This window comes from Lupinus angustifolius, chromosome LG09, assembly GCF_001865875.1.
Source record: "Lupinus angustifolius cultivar Tanjil chromosome LG09, LupAngTanjil_v1.0, whole genome shotgun sequence".
In the NCBI taxonomy this organism is placed as follows: domain Eukaryota; kingdom Viridiplantae; phylum Streptophyta; class Magnoliopsida; order Fabales; family Fabaceae; genus Lupinus; species Lupinus angustifolius.
In genome coordinates, this window is record NC_032017.1 from 5,342,397 (window position 1) to 5,359,352 (window position 16,956).

Here is a 16,956-nt window from a genome sequence, read left to right on the forward strand (position 1 = left end):
TTATTTTGATTACCCTTGAATGTATAGATAATGATTATTTAGGAGGGATATAAAATTCTTTATCATCAATCATTTTTCTGAATATTTAACTTGTTTTTGCTTGTATGCATGTATATGACAATTTAATAGTTGACTTTAACACTATTTTACCTAATGTATGTGGCAGGGAAATTGTTTGAAGTTACCTGTAATATGCTTGGAGCTTTTGGAAAAGTCTGCTAATGGAATCGCTTTCTCAACTAATCGCTTAAAAAAATAAAAAATAAAGAGGGAATTTATGTAAACGTAATTAATGGTAAGTTTACCCATCATGCTTCGGTTTATTTACTGAAGAGTGGATACTTATTTTGATCCTTAAAAGTTTTCATGTATAACAATTTGACCTTGAAAAAATAAAAATTTAAAATAAAATGCTAAAAATATTTGACCAACAATTGATTTTTTGAGACTATTTTGGGGTTTTTAAATTTTCAGGATCAAATCGGTCTAAAATATTTCTTCTACTCTTTATTTAAATTCCTTGTATCAAAGACAGTTTGTTCTAAACCACACATTTTTTCAAATGCTTTGTGCAGTTGTAGAGTAATGAATTTCAATATAAGTGAATCTATAATCACAGAGGGTGATTATGTTGGCAGAATTTCCTTGTGGAAAATCCCAGAAGAAAACAAATTCTCTGTCATTTTGTTTCATACTGTAATTATATATCATCATTTTTTATTAAATTTTACTTTATGCTTATTCTCTGTATGCATAAATAACCTTGGAATACTTTTTGTTTCTTATCAGTTTGTATGTGAATCATATTCATACATAATCTACATTATTATTATTATTATTATTATTATTATTATTATTATTATTATTATTATTATTATTATTATTATTATTATTATTATTATTATTATTATTATTATTATTATTATTATTATTATTATTATTATTATTATTATTATTATTATTATTATTATTATTATTATTATTATTATTATTATGCCTTCCAAATTCATTTTCTTGCTACAAAATTTTCTACCATCTAGGAAAAGGACCTTCCATCAGAAGATTATATTGAAAAAATATAATGAGATGAACCTTTCAGCTAAACATTAAAGTAAATAAATGGACCTTTGCTTAGTTTTGGAGCCAAATGTAAGGTTCATTTCTTGTTCATTAAGTAAAGTTGTTAATGGGTCAATAGGATAGTGATTAAGAGGGTTGTTGTGGGATTAATTATTTGTTGAAGTAGATAACATATTTTATTGAGATAAAGATGTATGCATCGATAATATAAATTTTTTTTATATTATTGTTGTATTATTCACTATTCATTTTCAATCATCATTATCTTAAATAAAAGTAATACAAATAAATAATAAATGATGTATTGATTATGTATAAATTTTTATGTTGTATAGATATTACATTCTAGTTTATTGTTCTTGCATTATACATGTGCCTCTTAAAGGTGTCGGTTATTATATAAATATTCAACGTAAGCTTCTAATATAATATCATGTTTTTGTTTTTTGTATGAAACATATTTCTTTTTTATCAAAGCTGGCACCAACTATAGTATAGTATTTATTCCTTGATTGCCCAACAAATCATTCCCCTTCATACATTATATTCTTTGCTTATTTTTTCTAAAGGGAAGGAAAATTCTTTGAACTTAACAAAGAGCATAGATACCCACTACCATACATTATTTTTGGGGTAATAAGATAGGGCAAAGCCACTTCAATAAAATACAAAGATAAAAGGAAATTTTTGTGAAATTTCTACAATTAAGAGGTGGGTGATATAAAAAAATAGTGTGAAGCTATTATGAGAACGTAAAACAATATTCATCAACCAATCTGCCATTCCCTTTATGACTTTATACATATATATAATATTCTTTTATAAAACAAATATTCTGGATTGATATTTGCCCCTATGAGAAAAAGGCAAAAAGCCTACTTGTTTTTATTTGTATAAATAAAGGTATTTCATGAGTAAAGAATTAGTCATTTTTCGAAATGTATGATTGTCTCTCCCAATAACTGTTATTCCTAAAAATTAAACTTTTGACTTATTTAAGATTTAATAGGATCTTAAACAACTGGACCAACAAATAGATGATAAAAGCTACCTTAACATAAAAGAGCCTAAATACCCACCAATCCATACTAATAACAAGTAGGAAGCAAAACATTATCATTTAGTTCTATTTGGGAATCATGAAGAGAAATAAAAGGTTTCAAATCATTTCATAAGTATATTTTATGATTTTCAAATCTTCTTTTTCTCTTTCTTCTAATCCAACTAAAAAACACATCATTTAAATAGAGTAATGTGAGGAATGAGCTAATAATGCTGCTGATCGTAATGGATTTGTAGATCTGTATGTACTAAACACTGCCTTCAAAGTTAGACAATATATTTGCCACCAAACTAGTTTCTTTCTTTTGTAACAAGTACACTCACAATTGCAATCATATCCCAATGATGAACAAGATTTGTGGATATAATTATGCTTGTTTGAGAAGATATAAAACTTAAGGAAAATATAATACTTTATACTTCAAATAAAAACAATATATTCTACTCTTATATATTAGTTTGTTGTTTTTTTAATATTGAATATATTATATCCACAAATACAAACATTGACTATTCCCATTAATGAAAGTGAGTTGAAATCATTTTCCTTCATTTATCATGCAACACTATATAGCATGCTTTCATTGTGTACTAATTCAACTACTCTGCCAATATCATGAATTCATGATAACCATTGTGGGAATGATCCATATATTTGTAAGGTTAGGAGTTAGAATATCGAGTTGTTATTTTGGAATGGTTTTATTTAAGAAAAAAATTTGTAAGAAGACATATGTACGTAGAGATGATTAATAAAATTTTAATACTACATTAAAAAATTAATTTTAGTTAAAATTTAGTCATAAATAATAGTACAAAAACATAAATATAGTTGTCTATAAATATAACATGTTATATATATCTTTACACAAATTTTTCTTTTTACCTAATTACCACACCGAGTTTGGGTTAATCTCACGGTTATGCTTGTGATACCCTTTAAAAAAGGGGAAGGGTGAGGGTACAATGGGTAAACACAATTTTTTATGATGGATCATTGAATTTTTGTTTTGTTTATTGAATACTATGGATCATTGAATATCAATAAGTCAATAACATCTTTATAGTCACCTATTATTGACACCAAATAACAAGCTGGAAATGCTTGGTATATTCATTTTGGATGTCTTCAAGATGGGGCAGTTGCTGTTTGAAAATAACACACGTAAGAGATAGTTTAATATCTATATATTATGTATTATCAGTGTAAAAATTTATATATAATTATTATATTATTCACTATTCATTTATGTTACTTTTCTTTAAGAGTCAACATGATTAAATATGAATGTTAGTGATGAAATATGCACCAAAACACATACACCTAAAGTATTAAGTTTAGTCTTAGTGGTGAAAATGCTAATGTGACAATCTTAAAAACTCTTATGGTGAGTTTGAGAGTTGAATTTTGGAGAGGAAAGAAGGAAAATGGAAAGCTTAAGAGCCATGAAATACACGTGTGGGATGACTCTCAAATCTTCTATTTCCCTTCCTTCTTCTTCAAAATCTAACTCCCAAACAAACCCTTAGTAACGAAGCTGTCCTTGTACATGGCAAGTAATATGAAGTGTTGAAACTGAAACCTTGAAGATCCATAATATTCCCCACCACTTCAGTGAAAACATATGTAAAATGTACAAGTGATAAATGACCAATAAAAATATGTCATATCAATTAAAAAAAATTAAATGTTTATTATTTTTCTATTTTTGTTTCAATATTATTAGTTCGGGGCAGAGTTCAAAACATCATTTGGGACAACAAATTCTTTTCCTACCACAACACATGGTTCACATCATTAGCTAGTGTATCATAAACAATTACAAAAGAATTGCCACAAGACCAGTAAACTAGAGCTACATAGTTCCTAACAGAAATGCTGAGGTAGATCATAATAATTCCCAATAGGTAATATAGCACACAAGCATTTATTTACACTAAGAAAAGCCCATAATTAAATCAAATCAACCAAAGCTTTAAGAAAACATATTCAATAGCTGCAGAAGATGCACTGAACATGTTATTAGAAGACATACTTGAAGTCAAAGGTGTTCATAAACTAACGCAATACTAGGAAAAATATATCCATATCCACAACACTTTCACATGTATCATATAAAGTGGCTACACTCTAAAGTTTAAATATCTTTAGCCATGGCAGCAAAATCAGTATCTATTGATTCCTTCTCTTTGGGTTTAGGAAAAGCTTCTTGCCCATGATATTCTTCAATCGGTATTCCTCGCCTCGTTGGGGGTGGAGATGAAGACTCTGCATCAAATATGTGTGGAGAGTTCACAACATCAAAGAAGCCATTGGTCATTTGTTCAGCTGTTTCAAAGAATCGACTCAGACCACCAAAAAGGTTCCGTTCCATTGCTTCAATATCACTTCGTAGCCCGGGGAAGTCCAATGCACCATTGTGTGATGAACCAAATGTGATAGACCCTCCTTTGAGTACCTCATTTGTGACATCCTCTTCAGTATATTCTTTGTTTGATTGTACCACTTCTGCAGGCCTGGCAAAAGTGGAAGGAAAAAGTGAGATCAAATTTATACAGTAAAAGTGAGTGATTGAGCACATCTGTTGTGTGTGCGTGTGAGAGAGAGAGCGGTGCAGTTCTTGTTGTTGTTGCCATTTCCAAATGGGTGGACAACTTCTGCCCCGAAAAATGTATCGCTCCATATGTCACTGTTTGTGATTGATCAAAAAGTTATTTTAATATTATATTTTTAACTACATTTTTTCAATCAATCACAAATACTGAGACATGAAGTGACACACTTTTGTGGGACGCTGGATGTGCTCCCTTTGCAAATGGCTGAAGGCCTAGGAGAAAACTAATTCAGGAAAATTAGAATCAGCTTGTGAAGCAAGGAATGTTCACAAAAGCTGTATATATTCATATAATAATACTTCCAAGTTTAAGGGAGTTATTCTAGAAGGCTGGCAGAACCAAATGCTGAAAACTAAAAATCAATGTAAAAAGGATGGACACTAAAAAAAGAGTCATGTCAATGTCATAATTCATAATTCATTACTATAAATTTTGGTCTGTTGTCATGTCCATGATTCCTAATGATCAATCATTTGGATATCTACATCAGACCTAAACAAGGAAAGTAGGGCTTGAAAATCTCATGCTGTTCAGCAATCAAATATCATTTAAGGACCAACTTACAATGAAAAGCCCAAGTGCAAGACCCATGCTAGTCATAAATAGTTCTAGATGGTTTTACACCAAAGATTCAGCCATACGTAATATTAGACAGTAAGCACTTCAACATTCAACTGATACCTAGACCAGGTTTGAAAGAAAGTTCTACATAAGCTCAGTTCTAAGCAATATTTGAACTTTGAAAGAACCATGCTGCTGTGGCCGGAAGCTTTTCATTTCCCATGTTGGCAAACTGAACACTTTAGCAATTTGATTTTAACTGCATCTTCTACTTCTTGTATAGTATTATGTCCTCTCTCTCTCTCTCTCTCTCTCTCTCTCTCTCTGTGAGTGTGTGTGTGTGGGGGGTGGGGGGATGGAGAGAGAAGTAGAAAGACAGGTGTTTGTTTGTGGCTCTTAGCAAAGAAAAAGAAGGTCTTGTCTACCAATGTATCCTTTAATTTCCAAGGGAATCTTCCACTTCACCCATTTTTTCATCTCAGATGGTCAGAAGAATTAGATACCTAGGGTCTATTTGCGAGTTGGATTTTGGAGGGGAAGGAAAGGAAATGCAAGACTTCCGAGCTATGAAATACACTTGTGAGGTGACTCTCTGAGACCTTACATTTTCATTCACTCCCCTCCAAAACCCAACTTGCAAATAAACCTTGGAGTAATCCCAATTTTTTGAAGATTGTGCTGATCAGACACAATGTTAAACTTGTTGGAATGTATGTATCCAGCACCAAAATTTTCCAATGGCATGTGCCATTAAGGAAGTTTTAAACCATCAAATTTGTTTGGCAATATTCTTGCACAGACTTCAAAAGTAGAACATTGACCTACTAAAAGCTTGTTTATATGGACTTTATGCAAATCTAACTTTCACAGTTTCACTTATGATCTTAATCAAACCAGTGATCAGTTAATAAGATGCACCAAGCTAATACAGTACTTTACTTTGCAAGAAGAAAAATAATTTGACTTCCAACAACCTAAACAAGCAATCCATACTTCCACATATAACTTCCAACATTCCACTTCTTCTATCTAGGTCAAAAATCAGTCACTCAAAATAAAAACAAGATTTCCAAACTATTCTGATCTATGCATCTTAAAGTTTACCCACTTTCATGAACCTAGTTCCAGGAAATCTTATTCTATCCTAATGTAACAACAGAATGTTCATACAACCTTTTCTCCAACCAGGGAGTCTGAAATCAAGGGTAAATTACAACAACCACCCTGGAGGTTCTTCTCAATTGTAACCAGCACCCCTCTTGTTTCAAAAGTAATACTCATTAGCTTAAGGAGAGGTAAGCATAATTTCAATATCACCGATTCACCATCCATGTAAGGTAAGTGTGTAATGATAACAAAAACAACAAAGGAGGTTAGCATAATTTTTTGTAAGTTTTTTAGTCTAACCAAATCTCAGATAACAACCAAGAAAGTGTTGGTATAATGTTACAAGACCTTACTAGATCCTCAGATAGAACAAAATATCAATGGTTCAATTCCTGTGAATAACAGTTGTTGAGAAGGACAGTCACATCCCGAAAGGATTAGTTCCTTAACCATAGGTAAGAGGATTCCCTTGGTAGTATCAAACAATGTCAGATAAGATTATTGTTTCAAATTTTGGAAACATTCTATTATGTTAGGGGTATATTTGTAAAAGTAAAGCAAGTTAGTTGATTGAAGTAGAACTCTTATAAATAATTGTTAACAAGTTATTTGTTATCTTTTGACATTTTCATTCAACTACATTTGTATCCTCTCTAACATTTTATTGCCTATTTTTAATAAGAAAGTTTAGATTCTTTTCTTCTTGCAAAAATCCATATTTCTTATTCCATTAAAGTTTTTGAATTCTTGCTGGAATTCCTAAATCCATAAACAACTTTATCAATTGGTATCAAAAGCTTCTTCTTTTCTGGGAAGAGAAACGGCAGAACCTACACAAAGAATGCTGAAGGAAGTAAAAGGTCGGCTGGAACATCGAATGGTGGAGAAAATTGAGAAACACATGGTGGAGCTTGTGGGTGCAATTCAAAAGACATTAGTAGAATCATTGAAGAATACAATGGAGGAACTTATGAAGAGGAACAAGAATAGAAGCTTTAATTGGTGTCGATGTTTTGTTTCAGACTTTCAGGTGATCAAAATTTCAATCCCTCACACTTTGCTTCTGAAACTGTACTGTCTAGAGTTGATTTCCCTAGATTCAGTGGGAAAAATGTGAAGTCTTGGATAAATCAATGTGAAACCTAATTTTTGTGTAATGGAACGCCCGAGGAGTTTAAAGTAGAATTAGCCAATGCTCATTTTGAAGGAAAAACATTACAATAGCATGATGTTGTTAAATCTAATTGGAATAGTTCTTGGCTTAAATGGGATGAATATGTGAAATTTTTGGTTGAACAATATAGAAAGGTGAATGATTATCCTATTGTGGAACTAATGAATTTGAGACAGAAAGGATTAGTGATTGAGTATCATGAAGAGTTCAATGCAATCATCTCCATATTAGATTTTCCAGAAGAATATACACTTAGCTACTTCCTTGATGGATTAAGACAAGATATACAATTGTTGGTTAGGGTATTTCAACCACAAACTATGATGAAAGCCTTTACACTAGCCAAACTTTATGAAGTAGCCAATACTCAAAGTTGTAGTGTTGTTCTTCCTAAGAAGGTTTCTAAGTCATACACTAGTAAACTCATTTTGACTACGAAACCAATAGTAGGCCCGGAGAATTACGTTGAGTTAGGTAGGAATAGAGCTAAGCCTAATCTGACACTTGCTTGCATAAATGAAGGAAGAGCTGAGGGATTACACTTCAACCATGTTGAATTAGAAGATGAAAAACTACGAAAGGTAGTTGAAGACAAGAATTCTTGAGGACAAGAATTTTTCAATGAGAGGGGCAATGTTTGGGATATATTTGTAAAAGTAGTTAGTTACTTTGTTGAAGTAGAACTCTTATAAATAACTTGTTATCTTTTGACATTTTCATTCAAATACATGTGTATCCTTTCTAACATTTCATTGCCTATTTTCAATAAGAAAGTTCAGATTCTTTTCTTCTTGCATGAATTTCTATTTCTTATTTCATTTAAGTTTTCAAATTCTCGCTGGAATTCCTAAATCCATAAACAACCTGATCATATTCCTTGTAAGGTTAGATACCAACCGACATCAACCAGGTGAGAGACTCGTGCACTGTGCCGCATTTTTTATATTCTTCTAAAATAATCAAATTAATAACCGAACCCTAGGAATAAAATAAAACCAAGTCTATACATAATAAATCAATCATATATTCGTAAATAAATAAAAATTTGTTACCTTCCAACGCAATCCCTAAGAAGCTCTTCGGTTTTTTCGCACTTACGAATGAATTTTCCAGGCTCCACCTCCTCCGTTCTGCACTGCGATTTCACGATTTTTCTGGTGGAGCATTGTTCGGAGGTGACGTCATGTGATGATGATAATGCATTGTGTTCGACGTCATCATCATGCCATACCCAACCCATTGTATTGAAATGTGAAGGAGGTGCGGTTTGAATGGGTTTTTATTGGTTGTAGCGGTTACTTTCCCTTCAAGAACAGAAGGTTATGGAAGATGCCACGTGTGTGTTATTTTGTGATAAAATAATAAATAAAAAATATATTTTGTTCTCACAAATTTGGCTCAATTTAAACTATATATTAAAATCTATACACAATTAATATAGTTTTTTTATACTTTATCATCATTTAATTTGTATTACTTTTATTTTGAGAGTAAATGATAGTGGATGATTTGTTTCAAAAAAATTATACTGTCCATATATACATATTAAATCATAAGAGTCATACCATATTTTAAAAGTTATAAGTACGAATAAAGTATTGATTGTGTATTTTATTCTATGCAATACTATTTTGTTAAATATTAAATCATTTTATAAAAAAATAGTAATTTTAAATGAAAATCTATAGTTAAATAAAATCTGGCTAATATAGCAGGTTTAGACTTATATGATTACATGATCGATATAATTGTTGTTCCATATGAGGTTATAATTGATTGACACTAGTTTTTTGGTATAACTAAGAATATTTGGGATAAAGAACTAATTTCTTTTGAGTTCCAACCAATGTTGCTATTTAGAATTAAATCTTTGATCTTTTGATCGACCTAAAGATCTGGTGAGACTTTCTACTACTGAACCAACATATTATTATTGGTTCATTGGCACTAGTTTGTTTTTTCACCTTGTCTTTTATTGGACCTAGAAATATTTCATGCACAAATATAATAAAACTTGTATCTTTTTAGATGCATCCACATACATTTCAATGATAGTATAACAATTTAATATTACACATATTATTACAATGCTTAATGAAAAACAAGGACAAGACAATACCAAAATCTGTCCTAAGTTATTTACAATACAAGATGCCTATAAATACCTTATTTTTCTTCTGCTTTTGACCAATTAACTTTTCTCCCTTTTATTGTAAATGAGAAAATAATAAGAGTGTAATATCTATGCAATATCAGTATAAAGATTTATACAGAGTCAGTACGTCATCCACCATTCATTTGTATTACTTTTTTTGAAAAGTCAATAATGATTAAACATGAATGGTCGATAATGCAGTGACAACGCACAAAACTTAGACAGATCTGCTAAAAAGCTAGACCAGAATTATTTTCTAATGCAGAAAACAACAGTATCTATACTTTTTCTGCACTCTTGGTTGCTTTGGTACATCTAAAGAGGTACCTTGGTTTACAAGGTTGTTTGATTTTTTCTGTCTGGTTGAATTTTTTGGGTCATCTGAAGCCATATCTTGGATTGTATCTGTGTTTAATAGCTGGTTATCACATCTTGTTTGGTCCATTGTCGTGCCGTTTTTCGAAGAATACGAAGCAACCTCGGTTGCTTCGATTGGTCTTGAAAGATTCTGCTCTGATGAAGCTGGTACTACTTTGTTATAGTTTACTTCCTTTGAGTTAGGATTTGTTCCTGTATGACTGAAGGAACCACAGAAAAGAATAAACAAGTAGTTAAGTATATGTTCATAATTGACAATATTATATACTACTTGGCTTATATTACCAAACAAAGCATATGGAAGGATACAACTCAAATCGGGTTTGGATCCTCTTCAGTATTGGAAGGTCCATTACTGGATAAGATGACGACATGTGGCAAAAAATGATAAGTAACAGTCCTAATTTAAAATTATTTTTCCATAAAATAAATTTAAGAATTAACGAAAACATTTTTCTCTCTTATACTCCAGTACTGGTCTCTCCTTTACCGAAGAAGATCTCAACTCATACACAAACTTTTATTCCTTAATAACTAGAGAAACAATGACATAATCACCTGAAGTTTTGGATGACAGAATTAGTTCCGGGTTCTTGAGAAATTTCCTCCACTATATTGCTGTTTGATACTTGAAAACTAAACTCGATTTTCGAACATTCTTGAACAAGTTTTGAAGAATATGAATCAACTACGCCATCTTTTTCCATGCAGCGAGACTCGTCATTAGCAGAGCGAGAAGAGGACCTGCGCGAATGAAATCTGTTTTTCCGAACCATTGAAAGAGCCCTATCTAATGTTCCTAGAGCCAGTTTTACCTCTGAGCTGATATTCACATTCCTCTTGCCCTTCACTACACTCCTTATATCAATATCAACTTGTTCATTTGGAATATCATCTACTTTCTTGTCACTCTTCTCAATTTGGACAATCTCTTCACTATCTGCTTCTACGATCTCTCCATAATCTTCTTCTACTATCTCTACAATATCCTCTTCTACAGAGTCTATAATATCTTCGACAATCTCGCCGTTGAGAATATTTGCATGTTGATTGCTTCTATCCTCCCAAGATATATGTTTTGCCGCATCTTGCTTACTTTGAATGTTTGCAACTTGTGTAAGGTCTTCTCCATTTATAGCCTTTGATCCATTAATGCTATATAGAGCTTCGCGAATTCTAACATACAACGGGTCCTCCAAGGCCTTGATGAGTTCTTTATCATGGCTCTTTTTAGAAGCCACAGCCTATGACAACATCGGTGCTAGTTTAACATCAAAAGATAATAGCAAAATAAAACACAAAACAATGCAAGGATGTTTTATGCATTCGAACTTGCAGATAATAGTACGGAAACTGAAACCGGTCTTCAAGAAGCCCGGGCGAAATCCAACTACACAAGTTAAAAACTTAAAATACATGCTAATATGTTTAACGAAGAATCCATATTAATGTGTTTGTTTCCATTTTTGCTTCTGGGTTTAAGGAGGATATTGCATACCTTTTTCTTAGTAATTAAGAATCCTCCTTTTCTTTATTATTGACATGTGAAAAGGAGGTCAAGGGTTTCAGTCATGGAATCACCTTCTCACATATACAAGGTAAGACTATGCCTATCGACCCTTCCCCGGATAGTGTGCATGATGGGAGTTTTATAGCATCGGATTGCCCTTTCAAATAATATTAATACTAATAATGACATGATAATTAAGTAAATCACTCATGATTTCATCAAAGTTTTAAACATAATGCAGCCTTACATTTACTCATAACTATTTGTTCATCTTTAAAGTAATGAGTTGATCTTATTAGTTAGATACCAGAAAATTAAGACAAAGTAAATATTCACTGAATGCCTATTAAAAAAAGTGTATATGAAAAGAATCTAAAACCTTCTGATAAAGTCTGAAGCCACTTCCAATGAGTTGCCTTGAAATGAAGTTTATAAGGGATGGAGGTATCAAATCTACCTTTATATCCATATTTGCTATTGTCCTACAAAATTCGACATAAAATTAAGTCTTCGGATCAGCGTTGTTAATCAAATCTCTTCTCTTTAGTACATTTTTCATTTTTGACCACATGTTGGAAATCAGGCCATAAAATTCTACAAAGACAGCTTTAAATTATGTATTTCTTCTAAAATCCAATTATAAATGAATAGGTAACTGATAATTGAAACATAAAACAAGCTGAACAGAAGATCTGCTATTCCAAATCCTATGTCATACACTGTCTCACGGCAACGAAAATAAAGCAAAAATAGTAGAATAACTTTAGAGCGGAACATGACATGTTTTCATTAGAGCAGGGCAGAGTATGAGACAGAGTTCGGGATAGCAAATTTATGTTCAAAACAAGCTACCAAATATCACTGCTAACAGTAGAATAACTTTAGATATGATAATCAAAACAGCTATACAGCCATTCACAGAATTATCAGCAAAATCAAGGTTTGACAAAGTAGCAATCAAAAGTTCAAAACAAAAGGTGACTAGGAACTATAGGATACCTTTACTTGAACTATTTAGAAGACTGTAGTACTGAGTTTAAGTGAAAGTCATGTGTAGTAGTTTAAGAAATTAGCCTCTCATTTTCGGGGACAATTAAATACCCATCAAAAAGTTTTGTCGTAGTACAAAAAACATTACTTAAAGTTGCCTCATTTTCGCGGAAAATTAAATACCCATCATAAAATTTTGTCAGTACAAAAAATATTACCTAAAGTTAACTCAATTCATTTGCAAAATTTATGGGCAAATTACTTGCTTCACAGATTTTATAGATAAACAAAACCATAAATCAATGTTCAACCCACTTACATGCAGAATTTTTTTGCCTCTTCTTTAAAATCAAGATCCTATATGTGGCTATATGGTCTATAGCAGGTGACAATTCACATTTAATTCCATTACTCCATTTAAGTAGCTTTGTATGTTTGAGTGGCATAAACTTACCGAAAGTAACTTCTTTCCGATGTCACCTTTTGCACAACAAAGCCTCCTACCAAATCCATTCTCACGACATCCTTTGCTTCAGGAATTGCGTCATTGTCAAAACCAGTAATGGTTCCATCAATGCTCTTTGACTCGGAGACCTGAAAACAAATTAAGCACAAATTACTTTTTATGAAGCTTAGAACTAGTTTAGAACTAACATTCTTAAAAAACAAGGAAGGATCCAGGTAACTACCGAATTCAAAATAACAACTATTAAGTCGTCTTGAAAGTACTCAAACACATAATAATGCACTATGACCTCCCTCGTAGCCAGCGGCCATGGAACCTTCATCCTTTCTTCCAAAATTCGAAGCAATATAAGCAGCATTCAAAAGTAAAGGCGTTTGCCAAGGTAAAGTGAGATTAGAAAGTCAATTTTTTTAATGATGTTGACAGGACAAACCTAACTAGTGCTAATTGTTCGCCGATCTGGACCTTCTGCAAACAATCGGCTGCAATAATTTTGAAAGTGGGAATTGTAGACTGAGGCCACCTGAAAAATGAAAATTGTGAAAAGGGTATTATCAGATAGAAGTATGAGTGAGATTTTTATAGTGATCACATTACTTAGATTCAAAATCATTTATGTGCTATAGAGAAACTTACAGGACCACAACATAACAAAAATAATGTCAGATGGACGCAAAAAAAAATGATCTTGCGAATGCAACTTTCGTTCATTACTATAATTTCCAGCCTTATATAGAAACTCATTAGTAAAAAGACGAAATCAGTGTTCCGTGCTGTTAAGTACTAATATATGAAAAACTGAAAGGCCATATTGCCATATGATTCTCACCATGTCTTGTAAAGGGAAGTCTCCCATGAGAGGCATAAACCTATAATGAAGCAAAGAAGTCATTAGATTTCATGTCTTGAGATCGATAATACGGCTTTTGCTGGTAAAAGGGTGAGGCTCAAAAAGTTTCTTGTTCTAGTGCTACTTACAAGCATCAACAGGCCCATCTACATAGCCCTCAACTAGCAATGTATGGAAGGGAGTTCCCTCCGGTGCTTCACGATACATTACACGGAACTCTTCGTTATCCTGTTTTAACTGTCGAAAGAAGTAAAATTATGAAATAATGATCAGAAATTAGATTGAAAAGGTCATGTATCTATTATCTATCGCCTAAAGCATAAACAGAGTTCAGAATACAAATGTCACACAGGGTTGCATTAGTCTTTTGAACTTTAAAAGTAGAGTTTGATCTTGAAGAGAGTTATCAGTTGGATTGATAAAACAAATAATATTTCGAGGTCTAAATAAACCGAATATATTCTAAATGAATTGTATCTTTTCGTGAGCGTGTCAAGAGAAAACATTGCACGGCTACATCTACAGAGTAGATTGCATACTTTCCAATCACTGTGTGATATACTAGATCCTCCGGCTCCCTTATCATCTATAGAAGCACTCCTCAACATATCGAGAATGTTCGATACCTCTGCAGTCTTGGTTTCGATTAGTTTCTCTCTATATCCTGCAGAAACCAAATAAAGAATTAAAAAGACAAACTTAACTTAACTAGAATAATGATTCCAGTGAGCTAATACCATTTATGCTTCTGCTAAATGAATTCAAAAGAAACCAGAGAATGTCATTACCTTCTATTTCTTGCCCGGAAGAACGTCGGACTTGACTTTCGACAAGTGTTTTGAGCATCTGGTCATTTGTCAGGTCAGGTGAGGCAAGTGTCTTTTCCATCCTCTCCCTATACTGCACAATATTTCTTTTTTTCTCCATCTTTGCACCTCTAAGGAAAGTAGGAACAAGCCTTCTCTCAGAAAATTATTAGATGAATAACCATTTATAGGATTCTAAATTTCTAATTTATAAATACTTTTCAAAAACATCCAAATCCACAGTGGGGTGCTAAATAAGATTAGTCAACCATTAGTCGGTCTTCCAACCGGAAATCATAGTCGGTCTTCCAACCGGAAATTGGGTTACGACACCATTCAAGTGTATTTTACATGCCATCATACATGAATTGTTTGAGTACTTAGACGGCCCAATGCATGAGGCTCCTAGATACTGGAGGGTAAATGTACACGGCCTTACTCACACAAGCAAATAGGCTGTTTCAAGGATTTGAATCAATGACCTCCAGGTCACAAGTGTCACATTACCGTTGTGCATTGAGACTCAGCCTCAATTGTTTGTGTGCAATGCAAAACAAAATTTGCATTTGTCACATAACTAACCACAAAATGTTTCTATTTTACCAATTAGCACAACTAAATTGTTTGGCCACAAGTATAGGTTGTAACACACCCATTTGAAGATCTGAACTACACCAAGAAAATTCAAACTATTGAAACTTCCAAACCACTAACATATACCTACCCCAGAAGTACAAGGCTCCTCTAAAGTGAGCTTATTTGTTAAAAGCAAAAAAGTGATTATTTAAAAGTATATTTATGGTATAACATTTACTGAACCACTTTAACTTAAATTAAGGTAAACATACTCTAATTACTTATTCACTTTCTAAATAAACTCAATTTTGAAGACTTGTTCCCCCTAAGAAACACATAAAATCACTGAACATATAAAGGTGAATTAAATGAAACCACATGAGTAAAACCAAAACTAAAACCAAACCATATTTGCAGAAGCAGAAAATAAAGGACCTCAATGAATGAAATTCAATCCATGACTAAAAAATTTATGCAGGTACCCAAGTATTAAATTTCATTAATAAACACCACAACTTACACAAAAATGGAACTTTCTGGTTTCTGCAGCAGGAGTATGATGGTTTTAATAACAACAAAAAAGTGAAATTTCCAATAACCAAAGAGTGCAGATCTCAAAATCAATATCCAATCATTCACCACCTACAAAAAAAGATACAGAACATGTGATATTGCTTCAAAAGGAAATAATCTAACAAGTACATGAAATTGAAGACAAATAGCAGAATCATAAACAGTCAACTAACCCAACTAACAATATTTATTATTATTAATTGTATCAGATATATTACTATTTATGTATTATATATAAGAAAGAAGATAAAAAAATGAATTTTTTTCAGTAAAAAGTGATGGGGTTTGGATTAGAGAAGAGGTATACGTGTGTAATGGTTAGAAAATGAAGTTTAATGCTTCAAAGTCAGAGCTTTAGCTATGTGGACCACACAACATGGTCACTGATTTATAGCTAAGTTTGCTAGAGAGAACAAAGGTATATATATATATATATTGATATAAAGATGCATCCTTTTACTTTCGGTAAATTTGACATGCAAGTACCAAATCATATTATTATTAATACCACTAAGTGTAGATAAATATATTGGATTGTTTTAGTTTAACTAGAAATGTTGAGTTTTCAAAACGGTATTTTATTCATTGGATGGCTCGTGATTCACATGACTTATGTTTTTTTTGTCTAACTAATATCATTTTGATCAATGATAAATAACTGATTTCTTTCAGATTATGTGATTGTTTTTCTTAACAAATATTACTATCAGGAATCGAATATTTAACTTATATAGGAATACAATAGGACCTTATATCATTGAGCCAACGTTTGGTTGGTTTATGCATTAGATAACAAGGCATGGGAAGGCAATGATTTCTGCATTGAATGCATAAGTCATTGGATATGGGTGACTTCAATCAATCAAATGTCTAACTTTATTTAAAACTATATTTGAAGATGGCAAAAAATTCTTAATAGAGTAGAATAGTTGATTGGATGTGCCAAATAATAAGTGTATATATATTTGTTTTATTTAAGGTTAAGAACTTAGGTTGGTTAATAGAAGGAGTTAGGTGTTAGGAATGTACCAAAGACAAGAACTTGGGATAGT

At 32.1% G+C, this 16,956-nt stretch overlaps 2 protein-coding genes and 1 long non-coding RNA gene across 7 annotated transcripts; 1 reads left to right on the plus strand and 2 right to left on the minus strand.

Annotated features, from left to right (window-relative positions):
* LOC109356503 lies at positions 17 to 844 on the plus strand. Its single transcript, XR_002108742.1, has 2 exons — positions 17 to 295; positions 576 to 844. It is a non-coding gene; the product is annotated as an uncharacterized LOC109356503 (long non-coding RNA).
* On the minus strand, positions 4,118 to 8,932 carry LOC109356502. Of its 2 annotated transcripts, XM_019599829.1 has the most exons (3): positions 8,653 to 8,932; positions 4,273 to 4,659; positions 4,118 to 4,242 (listed from the first exon to the last, which is right to left on the minus strand). In XM_019599829.1, exons 1-2 carry the CDS (start codon positions 8,838 to 8,840, stop codon positions 4,281 to 4,283), a joined length of 567 nt encoding a protein of 188 aa, XP_019455374.1. In that variant the 5' UTR covers positions 8,841 to 8,932; the 3' UTR covers positions 4,118 to 4,242; positions 4,273 to 4,280. The 2 variants fall into 2 exon arrangements, with proteins under 2 accessions (XP_019455374.1, XP_019455373.1); XM_019599828.1 differs by having other exon boundaries at positions 4,118 to 4,659.
* On the minus strand, positions 9,653 to 16,269 carry LOC109356499. Of its 4 annotated transcripts, none has more exons than XM_019599821.1 (12): positions 16,212 to 16,269; positions 15,852 to 15,973; positions 14,738 to 14,886; positions 14,489 to 14,613; positions 14,078 to 14,186; positions 13,929 to 13,968; positions 13,533 to 13,622; positions 13,323 to 13,422; positions 13,088 to 13,227; positions 12,023 to 12,125; positions 10,692 to 11,377; positions 9,653 to 10,333 (listed from the first exon to the last, which is right to left on the minus strand). In XM_019599821.1, the coding sequence occupies exons 3-12, from the start codon at positions 14,874 to 14,876 to the stop codon at positions 10,012 to 10,014; spliced, it is 1,854 nt and encodes a 617-aa protein (XP_019455366.1). In that variant the 5' UTR covers positions 14,877 to 14,886; positions 15,852 to 15,973; positions 16,212 to 16,269; the 3' UTR covers positions 9,653 to 10,011. The 4 variants fall into 4 exon arrangements, with proteins under 4 accessions (XP_019455366.1, XP_019455367.1, XP_019455369.1 ...); XM_019599822.1 differs by lacking the exon at positions 16,212 to 16,269 and adding an exon at positions 15,600 to 15,602 and having other exon boundaries at positions 15,854 to 16,098; XM_019599824.1 differs by lacking the exon at positions 16,212 to 16,269 and having other exon boundaries at positions 10,692 to 11,083; positions 11,117 to 11,377; positions 15,852 to 16,098.

Coding starts and splice junctions, on each gene's coding strand:
- LOC109356502 (XM_019599829.1), bottom strand. CDS start 8,840: ATGGGTTGGGTATGGCATGATGATGACGTCGAACACAATGCATTATCA. Junction 4,660..8,652: donor CTTAGGGATTGCGTTGGAAG/GTAACAAATTTT, acceptor CACTTTTGCCAG/GCCTGCAGAAGTGGTACAAT.
- LOC109356499 (XM_019599821.1), bottom strand. CDS start 14,876: ATGGAGAAAAAAAGAAATATTGTGCAGTATAGGGAGAGGATGGAAAAG. Junction 13,623..13,928: donor ACTTCCCTTTACAAGACATG/GTGAGAATCATA, acceptor TTCATTTTTCAG/GTGGCCTCAGTCTACAATTC. Junction 11,378..12,022: donor GCTTCAGACTTTATCAGAAG/GTTTTAGATTCT, acceptor ATGTTGTCATAG/GCTGTGGCTTCTAAAAAGAG.